The 14,040-nt window shown below is 39.0% G+C and overlaps 1 protein-coding gene across 3 annotated transcripts in view; it reads right to left on the bottom strand.

Annotated features, from left to right (window-relative positions):
- The window catches only part of tub (TUB bipartite transcription factor), a 47,365-nt gene that overhangs the window by 14,420 nt on the left and 18,905 nt on the right, over nucleotides 1–14,040 (bottom strand). For 2 of the 3 annotated variants that reach the window (XM_031324380.2, XM_031324381.2), the window contains exon 2: nucleotides 402–453. In XM_031324380.2, the coding sequence (XP_031180240.1) occupies nucleotides 402–453 (52 nt within the window). Of the gene's footprint in view, nucleotides 1–401; nucleotides 454–6,834; nucleotides 7,496–14,040 lie in introns of those variants that run through there. The other variant, XM_031324382.2, reaches the window with a different exon arrangement.

Here is a 14,040-nt window from a genome sequence, read left to right as displayed (position 1 = left end):
TTTACATCACACTATTGTTTCAGTCTTCAAAAATAACAGAAATCAGTTGAGTAAAGTGTAAAATTAAGAAGTAATATATTTCATACCTGAATAAATCATTAATCCAAAGAACAATTGACTTTATTGTCATCAATAAGGCTACGGCTATAATTCCTATGTCACCATTTAGAACACTTGAGTTAATACTGATTGGCTTTGGGTTTTGTGCATGTTATTGCTAAATTTATACACCCGTCTCATTAGAACTCCCCTCAGAGAGATTACAAGCCCTATCTGGCCATTTGTGGCCTCATGATGGAGCACCGGAAGTTTGTGTCATGATAAAACAGCCCTATTATAATTGTTTTTGCCTCTGTGTTACTCTATTATCAGAGCTGCTTGGAAGAACAGCAAAGACTTACCTGTCTGTCCAGTTTCTGCTGTCGGAGGTTGGTGCCCTCATCGTCTAAAGTGCTGCAAAGAAAAGAGCGAAAAGAGAGAGTGGTGTTAAAATGCCGAAAAGTACTCCTCAGCTGTTAATGATGTTTATAATTTTATAAAGACATTCTCCAAACTGCTTAAGTTTATTGACTCCTGTTGCTAATCGCAACAGGAGGTTGGACACGTACAGTATCTGACTGTATTTCAACTGCATTGCCTTTAATATACAGTATTTGGTAATTAAGCTTGTTGTTGACTTCCAGAAAGAATTTGTTTCTGCAGCAAGACATTTTGTTTTCACATTGAGACCTAAAGTATCCTCCCTGCTGTGATTACTCCTCCACAACTCATTATTCCCTGAAAACCCAAATGAGTATATCACTTGTATAAAAGGTGTTTTTATATTATCTTTGTGCATTCTTATCTTGAACAACAACAATGTAGGACTACAGAAGGAATAGAAGATTTTCTAGTCTTATATTTTAGCATGAGTAACAAAAAAGACTTATCTTGTATGGATTGTATTCACTTAGCTGGTGCATATTTTTTTATACTTACTGTATCTTATGCATGTAATGAATATAAAATAGCCAGCCACACGTAAACCCTCCACTTATTTACTCTATATCAACATGGTCAAATCTTGATCAAAATATGTTTCAAAGACAAAATATACAGGATATTATGGACAAGACACACAGGAGAATGTGTACAGCACAATACAACATAGCTTCAGATACAAAGTTGATTAAAACACACCATCAGTTGCAGCATAAGTGTAAAAGAGAAAAGGGCTGCAGAGCTAACAACACTGTCATAGCATCTTGGATAAAGGTGTTTATATCCTCTAGGTGGCTCATCAAATAGGCACCGAAGCAGTTTAATGAGAGCATGTGTACTTTGATAGATACAGCCCTTAAAAAAACTCCCCTTCAGTAACACTGTAAAAGCCAGAGGGGCTCAGTTAGCTTCTTCTTAGTGAATACAACAGCAACAGAAACAAAGGCATCACTTTAACATGATGCCGTAAGTGTCCAGAAAAAAAAGAAACATAGTATAAAGCTGGCCCAGATCATTAGTGAGAGAAGAGGAACAGTTTGAGGGATCCTTGGTTTCCATTGCTGACTTGTAGCAAAGATGTCCTGAGTTTTACCAGAAATGTGCTACAGAGATCCTTCTTCAACCATGTCCCCTTTACTAAACTAACTCCTCCTTTCTTTGAGACACTGCTTTATTTCGTGGATACCCATAATTTGATTTTAGGATGTTTTTCCCCGCAGTAGTCAGATTATGAAATGTTCAATATTCCATTAAATGCTCTGTAAATCAATTTGCACATCCACACAGCTTTAAAAAAAAATGATGCAGCTGGGATTTAGCAAAAGTGACAAGAAGGCGTAAAAAAAGAAGAAGCTTTGAGTGACTGTGACTGGAGGTACACGTGCAGATCTGCTCAAGTATGTCAACAGAGATTAAGTTATAACTTGAATCCACGGTTCACTCTTAGGAAACAATACCAGTAAACATATGGACAGCAGCGTATGTCTCAAGAAAGGCAGAGACAGAGGGTCTAATTAGGGTGGGTGGCATATGCTGTACAGATTGCAAAAGCCCTTTGAGGCACATTTATGATTGTGGACTAACTAAGCAGCAGCTGATCTTCACCTACACACTTTTTTTGATAGATAGATGAGACTTTGTGTGTACGGTATCACCACAAACTAGATAAATGGACATTGTTAGCTACAGTAATCACCCCCTCAGTCCTACTAGTGTAAGTGTCTTTCAGCAGTTTACCCTGTAGTGTTTCAGAGGAATGTGAAAAATGTGACAGATGCTATACTATCAATGTGTACATTGAACTTTTGTATATATATATATATATATATATATATACCAAAGCATGCTTGTGTCCTCTGCAACACATTTAATATATGATATAGGTTCAACTCTGACCTGTGGCCCTTTACTGCATGTCATTCCCCATCTATCTCCCCTCTCTGACTTTAGCTGTCCTATAAAATAAAGGCCTAAAATGCGCCCCCAAAAAATGAAACAGCTGAGAGCAAAACTTACATTTGAGAAGCACAAATTATGGATTACTGAAAGAATAAATCAAATATCAGAATCAACATTGATTAATATTCTTTCGGTACACTAATCGATTAATAGACCAATTGTTTCTTGAGTTTGTAAAATGTCTGCCAAGGTTGGGTAATCAAGGATTACTTGATATTTAGGGAGAGGAAACAATCGTTCCATGCTAGAAACAAAAGAAAAACAGAACTGAGAACATAATAATGAGGTTATTTCCTGCTTCCTTACTTTTATTAAACAGCTATATTATTTTTCATCAAACACAGTTTAACTTAAAAAAAAACAAAAACAGGTAGTTAACATTTTTCATTAACATAGCTATTAACTGTAACCTTCCTCTTCCAGTGTTTCCTGATTGAACAGCTTTAAACTGGTGTGTTGGTGTGGGAGTGTGTTCATCCGTCTGTTTCGGAAGAATCAGTTAAACTTCGGCTAATGTAAACAACTACAGATCAGCCGCAGCAAAATGACAACAAATCCAATTATGAATGTATTTGTGACAACATGTCCTCCACAAACAAAGTTATAAATCTGACAGATCTTTCTCAGTAACACTGTTAAGCTTTGTATCCATGCCGGCAACAGCACTTCATTTCCACGAGACCTTTGCTTGCATTTGCGCTATTGTACGTTTTTAGTACATTTTCTCTGTGATAGAGCCAAACCAGGTTTGAATCATACATGTTTGAGCTGCCTGTTGAACTACACAAACTTCACCTACTATAAACATCAGGGGTTGGTGAAGCTCACAGCTCCCTGCTGCTGTGGTACATCAAACCCTACCAGAATTTTACTGGGGGCCCCCACTGTGCTGCCTTTTCATCTGCTCTACTAAAGGTGAATTGATTAATCACTCTCATTAAAAAAACAAACAGGATATTTATCCAGCACAAGTGATTGGCTCTTCGCTTTCTGTTTCCAGTCCTCCCTTTTCACCGACTGAGCTCTTAATCACAGCCGACAGAGTCACTGATTGTTCTTTCAGCTCGCGTGGCCGGGCATCTTGGAGATCCCTGAGAAACCTCGAGGGTTCCTAATTAGAGGGCAATGAGAGGTTTTCTCCAGAAGAGTTGGAGAGGATAAGCTACAGCAGAAGAGGAGAGGATGAAAGTTGAAGGAGTTGTCTGCTGATGTGTGATAAATGAGAAAATGATGTTGTTCTTCCAGCACTCCTAACTATTACTGAAATTGCATTGTTTTGCAGGCATTATGTTTTTTACATGCAAATCAAGATTGTGGCAAAGTCTTTCCTTACACTGCTTATTTTAGAGGATATTGTGTTACATTATGTAGCTTATATGGCACAGGCAACTAATACTTTTTCTGCATGTTCTTAATGAATGAAAAACGGTCTTATTTTATTTTCTATTACTTTGTGAGTAATCTGTGTACGTTTTAACAGCCATTGTTTTACTCTCAACAATTTCAAACCTTTCATGCATACTGCCTGAAGATGATGTATAAATAATGTGACATCCAAATGATAAATTGTCATGTATTTCGCAATGCTGAATAGTAACTGCAGGGCTGATAGTTACAACATGATTAAAAGTAGAATGCATTTCCAATGTTGTATTTGAGATAGAATGTTCCATTTTTTACTTTCAATTGGTTGTCTCTCAGCTTGATTAATGCCAACTGCGGCAAATCTGTTTTCATTTCCCTATTCAATCTTACTGGTGCAAAATATATATGGCTAACAGGTGGTTTGTCAACATGGTTTATGAGCAATTTATACTCTTCTGTCAAGATGTGACAGTGACTGTGACAGTGGAGAGTCAGTCCTGCAGCTACAGCATGTAAGATCAATGAATATTCAGTCTACCTGCATCTCTGCACTACAACTCTAGTTAGACGACAAAGGCCCACACAGATGCAATGAAAATGTATTTACCTCCCACTCTCTGTCAGATATACAGACAAACAAAGCACTCCATGTCTGCAATCAGCGTAATCAGTGTATGAATAAGCATCAGACAGGAAGATAATGACACAAACAGAGCTGTGGAGGTCAAACAGCTTGTTTTTGTGGAGAGTCTCTGGTCACTCTTGCTCTGCAACACGCCGATAGTGAGGTTCACAGGAAGCTTCATCATCCATTAGAGAACAACACTAAAGTGCAAGATGGACAAAAAGATGAAGTCTGATTATGTTTGAAGGAAAATATTCTGATTCATTATACTTTTTTTGGCCTCAGTTTTTTTTTTCTTTCATTTTTAAATAAAAATGTATTTATATATGTATGTATTATTTTTTTTACATTATTGCAACCAGCCAACATTTTAGATTCAGATTTTTGTTGTGCTGTTACACAAGCACTATATTTACAGTAAACTTTACCTTACGTGTCAAGTTCAAGACAGCAGGCTGGTGCTGTGAAATTCAGGACTGATTTTGATCTCTTCATATCAAATTAGCATTATAATGCTGTTAGATGTAAATTGAATCCTCGTCAACATTAAAACATGTTTTTTGATTTGGACACAAAAATAGTGGATTTTTAATTAACTCAGCCAGCCACAAGCGAATTTGGTTTACCGAGGAGGGAAGGATTTGACTTGGTCACTGAGACTCCTCTTCACACTTTAAAATAGTTTCATATGCTTTACCAGGTTTAATATGTGTGACCGTCACTGGCTAATGGTTCTGCAGCAGCACCTGGCAACAATGGAGGACAATCCAATATGCACACAAAAGCACGTTTAATTTTCATTTGCATGGTGCAATGCACCAAATTTGATTGTGAGAAAATTTGTCTGATGAGCATTGCAACAACCCAAATTGACCTTGTCAGTAAAGTCAATAATAAAGCTAATTAAAAAAACGGATACAGATCATGGCATTAAAACACCCTCAGATAAGATTTTCTGAAAAAGTAATGTGAAACAATTGTAAATGCCTGTTTGACTATATACCAATTTCAGCATTTCTTTTGTCAAGAGCTTACAATTTCTGCCGTCCTCCGCTGGGTCCCCACGTCAGAGAAGAACAGAAGAACAGAAAGGACTTGCACAAGTCTTCCAGTACTGAAATGCTAATCTGTTGAATTTGCTCCCCACAGAGAAGAACTTCTAAAAAAACTGCTGTTTCTTTGTGGAAGTGTGTGTTTGTGGGCTTTTTTTCCTTTCATTTTGTCAATTTCTGTGCACAGTAAATCTCTAATGAGATGAGAGAGCCACACAGTGCAGCTGTCTCCTTCAAGTCTGCACAGAGGCCCATGCATTTTTCATGGCAGCTTCACTTGATAAGGAAAAACTGCTCATTTAGGAACCACCAATCTCTCTGTCCCAGCCCTCTCACTGACACTCAAATGGCATACTCAAGAGATAATTTTGGACACTGAGAGTGGTAAATGTCTTGTTTATATTATGTCGTTGTCCACCATTAAAATCAGCATTTAGCGCGTTTTTTCTAGAACAAAAAGTGATGGGGTGAGAAGGCCAAAATGTAGAATGACCCAATAAATACTGTTTGTTCTTCCCACTTCTGCATCAGTCATGAATGATACATTTCTGTTTGTTTAATGGCTTCATAAAACGCTTTTGTATTAACCTTGTTAATCTCTTTTCAGAAGTTTAATTTCATTCTGAAATTCAACGTAACTTATGGCAACCGTGAGCCACTAGCATCAAAGTAAGTAGGGAAACCATGACAATGGGTATTCAATCAGAGGAAAGAGCCAGCAGCGTTAGTACTGCACTTGAAATAATGAAAGCAGATATAGGTTTTACAGCAAAATACCGAAGGCTCATAAATGCTGACACTTTTTGTTATTTACAAAAAATACTTTTCTACAAATGGCCGGATTATATTCCCAGCATCAAGCGATGCATATCAATTTTTCATACATACACATAAAACACACACATTCACACACAAAGGCAGGAACTTCCTCTGTGAAACAACGAAGTAATACTATGTACTCTATAAATGTGATTTGACATCCTACATTTATAATGACATTCCAATTAAACTCTTTTGAATCTAATAAAACAGCACTATTTCTGAATCAAATCATCTGCAGTTTTACACATGAACAATATAATAGAAACAGTTTTTCCACTGAACATGGTCATATTAGGAAAAACAAGAGTATTATCCATTATAAATCCAGTTTCCATCCGCATTGTTTGTTTTTATTGTGCCAGTACAATGGCACCTGTATCAGTCTACATTGTAAAACCTATATCAGTCTGATCTCCTTGTCAGACACTCACATGACTGAAAACCCGCTCAGATACACAGACACGAACACACTGCTTCAAAAGATGAACACTGTGCCCTTTCTCCTGTGTTCTCAGGCATGTGGTACAGTACCTGTAGGGAATCCAGTCGGAGTAGTGCTTGGAGCTCATTCTGTATCAATCACTCTGACCGCTGCTGCCTAACTGCAAGGCTAACGGCCTGCAACAGCACCAGTGCAAGTGGCTACGGGGTCTGAGGACAGCGATCACAGCCAGAGAGCCCACATCGTCCTGTTCATCCTCTGCACACAGCCCTGTATTCCCCAGCCTGCCTGTGTTTCTTCGTATGTCCTCTAGCCGTGGGGCAGCAAATGACTAACAATCCAGACAGACAGACGTACTCCTCAGTCGTGCACACCGAGCACATGAAATAAGCGTTTTCTTCTCTCCCATGTGTACGCTTCCAGTCAATGCCTCTCCTCTTCTCCCATCCACCTCCTCTGCTCCTGCTCTGTGCTGGCTCTCTTCCCTCGCTCTCACTAGGCTCTATCTAAATCTCCCTCCGTTTCTTGCCCTTTAAATCCTTCCCCCCTCCCTTCCTTCCTCTCTGTCCAAATCTCGCTCTGTGCTTCTCTACCCAATCTATCTCTTATTATCTCTCATAAAGCATCACCTACAGCAGCATCCAGTGCAAAGCCGTAAGCAAAAAATGTTAAAGAAAGTCCCCTTTGTCTTGCCTCTTTGATGTTCCTTCTACGCTATTTCTGTACAGTGCCACCCCTCCCTCTCTACTACACTCTTTCTTTTTCTGACACTCTCCGTTTCTCTCTTGCACACTGTTTGTGTTGCATGAGGCATGTAAAGCAGGGACTCAGATGTGTTTTCTGGACCATAATTTATTTATTCTCCCAGAGTAAGAGGCATTAGCATATGACTGTGCAGACTAGTGTTAACAGCCTTTAATTCAACACTCTCCACAGCCAGACAAAGGCACCCTGTGATAGTGCCACAGCTCTGAACCTCTCTCACACACATCTGCTTCCGCCCTCCGTCTGCCGCCCTTCACTGTCACCACACAAACACACATCACTCACTGTGTTCCCAGGGTTATTCAGGAGTCCATCTATAGACAGTTAAACCCAGCGGCTTCCTTGTGACAAAACAGCTTTACAAGGAGTCGATTCATGTCAACTCCAACAAAAAATATCTTTTAAGTGTGATCCAAGGCGTGTGCTGATTTCAAGAAAGTGAAATCATCTGAAACAATCCTGACAATTATTTGGGGGAAATCTATTGCTTCTGGGTACGTATGAAAGCATCTCCCCATCTACCGACTCCCTGCAAAACAGCCTCAAGCTGAATCTTTTATTTGCTGCATTTCATCGTCTATGTGTTGCACCAATTACTATTATATATTCACATGGATTTAGGACATTCAATGCACCAAACCATTCTGAAATACGCACATGCATTGAAGGGCGCGCACACACACACACACACACACACACACACACACACACAATGTGTAATGTGTTGATGCTTACAGTACCTTTCTCCTTTCATTCTACCAAGGTCATAACTCATATGTGCTGATCAGACATTGTGCCACTAAAGCTGTAATATAACATTCAGCATTGCATAAAATGTTATTTATGTAAGCAGACTATTCAAACAGTGGAGTCACTATTATAGTAAGGGCTATCAAGCATCTTGCCTTAATTATTTATTGTACGCCTAAAAAAAAAAGCCCCACATCACTGAGTTCAGTGGTAGAGTGCCAAAGTAAACCAGGAGGAAGATTAAACGGCAGTGAAAGCCAACAGAGAAATAAAGACGTTTCTCTTTCATGTATACTGTATATAAAAAATATCTGTTTTAAATGAAAGGTTGATGTGTTATAATAACCAAACCAAAGATGACATAATTTTCCTGCATGATAAATAACAATTAATGACTTACATTTAATATCCTTTAAAAGCAGTGCTGTGCATGTTACTGAATTATAAATTCTGATTACAGACTCACTACTCATTTTAAAGGCTTCTCACTTTATATCTTAATTCATATTTCTTAATGTATATCATAATAGCACCGTACAAGGCAAAAAGGCATGTGGTGATGAAAATCTAGACTCAGAGGTATTTCATTGATTTTAACCTATAGGTTTTATATATATATATATATATATATATATATATATATAACTGTGCAAAAGTCTTAGGCAGGTGTGGAAAAAAATGCTGTAAACTAAGAATGCTTTCAAAAATATAAATAATGATTGTTTATTTTATCAATTTACAAAATGCAAAGTGAGCGACAAAACAACTAAATCACATCAATATTTGGTGTTACTACCCTTTGCTTTCAAACCAGCATCAATTCTAATAGGTACACTTGCAAAAAGTCAGGGAACGTTAAGTGCAGCAGATGAAAAACACATCAAGCTTATTTAACCTCATTTCCCTTCGAAATGTGAAGATGTCCAGTAGTGCCATCAGCTCAGAACTGGCAGAAACCAGTGGGACCCAGGTACACCCATCTACTGTCCGGAGATGTCGGGCCAGAAGTGGTCTTCATGGAAGAGTTGCAGCCAAAAAGCCATACCTCCGCCATTGAAACAAGGCCAAGCAACTCAACTATGCACAAAAACATAAGAACTGGGGTGCAGAAAAATGGCAGCAGGTGCTCTGGACTTTTGAAATATTTGGCTGTAGCATAAGGCAGGTTGTTCGCCGAAGGGCTGTAGAGCGGTACAATAATCCTTGCAAGTTTGGGGCTGCATTTCTGCAAATGGAGTTGGAGATTTGGTCAAGGTTAATGGTGTCCTCAACGCTGAGAAATACAGGCAGATACTTATCCATTATGCAATACCATCAGGGAGGCATGTGATTGGCCCCAAATTTATTCTGCAGCAGGACAACGACCCCAAACATCCAGCCAAGGTCATTAAGAACTATGTTCAGCGTAAAGAAGAACAAGAAGTCCTGGAAGTGATGGCATGGCCCCCACAGAGCCCTGATCTCAGCATCATCGAGTCTGTCTGGGAGAGAGACAGAAGGATTTGAGGAAGCCTACATCCATAGAAGATCTGTGGTTAGTTCTCCAAGATGTTTGGAACAACCTACCTGCCGAGTTCCTTCAAAAACTTTGTGCAAGTGTACCTAGAAGAATTGATGCTGTCTTGAAGGCAAAGGGTGGTCGTACCAAATATTGATTTGATTTAGATTTCTCTTCTGTTCATTCACTGCATTTTGTTAATTGATGAAAATAAACAATTAACACTTCCATTTTTGAAAGCATTCTTAGTTTACAGCATTTTTTCATACCTGCCTAAAACTTTTGCACAGTACTGTATATATATATATATATATATATATATATATATATATATATATTAGGGCTGTCAGCATTAATGCGTTAATTGCGATGCGATTAAGGGCCGGGCATAACGCTTTAATTTTTTTAATCGCATGCCGCCATTTATTAATTTATTTTACACTTCACTCGGCTTCGCTTTGCTGCACCGTTACTTATCATCAAGCTGCAATACTTCCTACTGCTGCAGGCTGCAGGCACGATGGAGAAAGACAGCAGAAAACACAATTCTGAACGGCGCTTTTTATTTTCCAAAACTCCCGGACGGTTCATAGACAAGTCGAAAGCCATGCACATTGTGTAAAGCCGAATTAAAATATCACCGAAGCACGTCAAGCTTGAGCTACCACCTACGAGCTAATTAACGTGACTCAGGTTGATGCTACCCACTAGCATGCTACCCACTCAGGCAAAGCACTATTTTGGAGAGTGCTAGTTGCCGACCTGTGGATGAAACCAAATCCATCTTGAAATGATGATGATGAAATGGGTGGCAACTAACTGCAGACCTGTCAGCATCGTAGAGGACTCGGGTCTTAAAGACGTACTACGGTTGGCATGTTCTGACCCGTCTTATACACTGCCGTCGAGGGGGACAGTAGTTTCACGCACACACAGCCTGTACGACACGGAGAAAGCAGCCAAACTGGAACTGCTGCAAGGTGCTGCAAACGCTGTCTCATTAACTGGTGATCATTGGACGTCAGTGAGTAATCAAAATCATTTAGGAGTTACTAAACACTATATTGACTCTGGTAAGGATAGGGATTTTTAGTTTTTTAGTTAGGTACTTGGAGGAATTGTGAAATAATGACAGATTCACACATTTTTCTTTTGTTTACAGTTATACTAAACAAATACAAATCTTAAAGTCAAGTTCGTTCATTCATTTGATTCCCAATCAAGATACACTGGTAAGAATTGCTTTCCATTGTTAATATGTACTTAAAAACTTAAGAACTTGGTTTTATTCTTCTCTAGAACTGACAGCATCAAGGCCTACTGCGACTGCTTTACTAAAAACATAATGAAACATTGATTGCATTCTCCAGTGGTATGACCTTGAAAATGTCAAGTCACAAAGGTGTTTCATTTTGACTCGAACAGAAACAAACGTTGACAGAACGGTAAAAAGAAATCAGATTTCATAAAATTCCAAACAGATCGATCCCTCACAGTGTTTCTTCCACCATGTCACAGACCACCAGGGATGCTTCAATAAAACGCAGGACTAGCATTAAGAATATAATAGACAATTCTTTGGTAAATAGTGATGTGTTCTATACTGATAACTTATGTACTAAAGACGTTTGTTATTCTGCTCTGTAAAAAGAAGAGTAAAATATTACTGTATTAAATTACTGAGAAGCATGTTGATAACAGTGTGTGTTGTACTGAAGTGGGCAGTAAAGTCAGATGTCCCTCCTACACAGCTCTGCTGCTGCAAATGACAGAATTATAATTCCACTACATGAGAAAAACCCTGGTCTTCCCCCATCAAACGGAGACAGACTACAAAAGAAAGACAGTGTAGTGTCTCACATCTCAGGAGACCCATGTTCTTTTTGGGGGTTTCGTAATTTATCCCATAATGCAATTTTTGTGATGAGTATCTAAAGCATAACAATTTGCTGAAGAAAAACAACCTGCATCATCAATCCTCCTAGTTGCAATTATCACCGTATACCAGAGCTGGACATCACAGTAATTAGGGAGACATTTAGTCTAAGTGAGGATGAAGCCTTTGAGCAAGGCACTGATTCCCACTCTGACGCCAGACGGAAGTTGCTAAGAGATAAATGTCTGTGAATCAGACTGTTAAAGAGCCGCTGTGGTTAATAGTGCTACCCTGCATATCAGCTGGTGTGATGATGGTGGTAGTAAGGTGGAAGTAAATGGAACAAGCCACTCCACTGAGGAACAGGTGTAAGCATAGCACCCTACTTCGTTTTTAATGCTGAAGGGAGGACTTTGAAGTTTGGCCATGAGGGAGATATATGTGGAAGGGAGGCTAACTTTATTCATTTTGTGAAGACAAAAGTATATTCTCCTTCCATTAAACAGCGAATGATAAGATCATCTTAACAAATTAAATTTTTCCAGTCCAGAATTTATACAGAGTTTACCCAGAGGCATTTTATTGTTGGTAACAGAGGGCCAGCAGTATTAGTAATTATAATAATTGTCCTGGCACAGAAGGCACACACTGATGTGAAAATGGATCTCTGGCTTGTGTCTGCATGTGTAAGTAAGACTGACCGAAACACAGCTGCAGAGCACACAGCCTTAATAATATAGCAGGCATGCAGGACATGTGCCAACTGACGAGTGACATTTACCTCTGTATCAGTCTGTGCATTGAATATTTGTATATTTTTATCACACACAAATCAACCAAAAGACCATGTTGCTACACAGAAGCCATGGCTCGCAAGCAGGGAGGTCGTTTCCCAACGTGCATAAACAAACTTTGTGTCCCTGTTTTTCAGATTATCCAACACAGACATATTTCTTGTGTTTAATAGCAGGCACTACATAACAGTGGCTTCATTTCTTTTCAGCTGCTGTTGCCTCGCTTTTGTGATTCCTCCACCTGTGATCGACTGACATGTTCCCGCAGGAATGTGATCCGAAACTGTGGAGAAATTAACATCTGAAACCAAGATACAGGTTTACCTGGGGTTGGCATGTTGCTAAATATAGCAGTGTATGTACTGTAACCACTGCAGTAGTGTGATGTCATACCGAGCCGAGAGAAGATTTCTTTTTTTAAACCAGAGCGTTCAGAACAGCGTGTAATCTGAGGTTTTGGCTCACAGGGATTTCTTTTAAATACGCTACCTTATTTAAAGCTTTGGCCACATTTAGTATGAACATCTGACGTAACATTATCACAAAAAATATAGAAAAGCATAATAGGTCTCCTCCTCCCCTTCTTTTGGCATGATCATGATAGGAACATAGCCTAACACAAACTGATTTTGATTAATGCATATACTGGAAAAAAAAAAACTTTCTTATAAATAAGAAAAATATACACTGGAAAGGGAAAGCAAGCTTGTTCCCTTGTCTCACTCAGGAAAGTGGACAGAAACACAAAGTAAACAGTTGATGCAGTTACAAATGCTTTCAAGCCTTTTCAAAACTTCAAAACTGTGATTAGATTGCATATTCAAACTACTTCTCAGAGTCTGGGAAACCGTTTTCAAATCTCAGTCACAATCAAATAACATTTGATTGTTCGATTCATTCTTGAGTGCCAGGCTACCTCACTGCTTAATATTTTTTAGAATACTATATATAGGAAAAGCTGATCATACATATGGACTGACTAAAAGTCCCACTGTCAGCCAGGAACAATCCCCTGAGGCCCTCTTTGAATCAGCAGCAGTCTGATGTTCCATTCAGCAGATGATATCATCATGGAAACCTCGAAAATTTTCCTCATACAAATATTCAAATAAATCTATTTGAGAGCGATGGTGGGTGGCTAAAACCAGAAGGCCAGGCTTTGAAGGTTGATGTGAGGCATAAACAGAGGCATCTTTATTTTAAGGGAAGTTGTAAATCTCTAGCAGGAGATTGACAGAGAGAGAGAGAGAGAGAAACAGGGAGACATTATGTATGTGAGTGTGAGTGAAAGGTAAAGCTCACAGCTTCAGAGACAGAGATTGAGAGACTGTGTGTGAGCGTATGTATGCAAAAGAATGAAAAGTAAATGAGCATATTGGCTTGTGTCCGGTATTGATTGAATCTAATGTGTGCTTTCTATTGATTCCCTCTAATGTGGGCGACGTGGTCTTTTGCTGGTATAATTCAGTTGCATTTCCAGGAACCACTTTCTTTTCTTCTATAGCGCATCACATCTGATGCAACTGAGACTGTGTCTATGTTTCTGTCTTCAAGACTCTAACACATGGTGAAACTATGCGAATCAGCAGGTGGGTGTGAAACACACACACAC

This window comes from Sander lucioperca, chromosome 3 (assembly GCF_008315115.2).
Source record: "Sander lucioperca isolate FBNREF2018 chromosome 3, SLUC_FBN_1.2, whole genome shotgun sequence".
Taxonomy (NCBI): domain Eukaryota; kingdom Metazoa; phylum Chordata; class Actinopteri; order Perciformes; family Percidae; genus Sander; species Sander lucioperca.
This window is presented reverse-complemented; position numbering and strand designations above follow the sequence as displayed.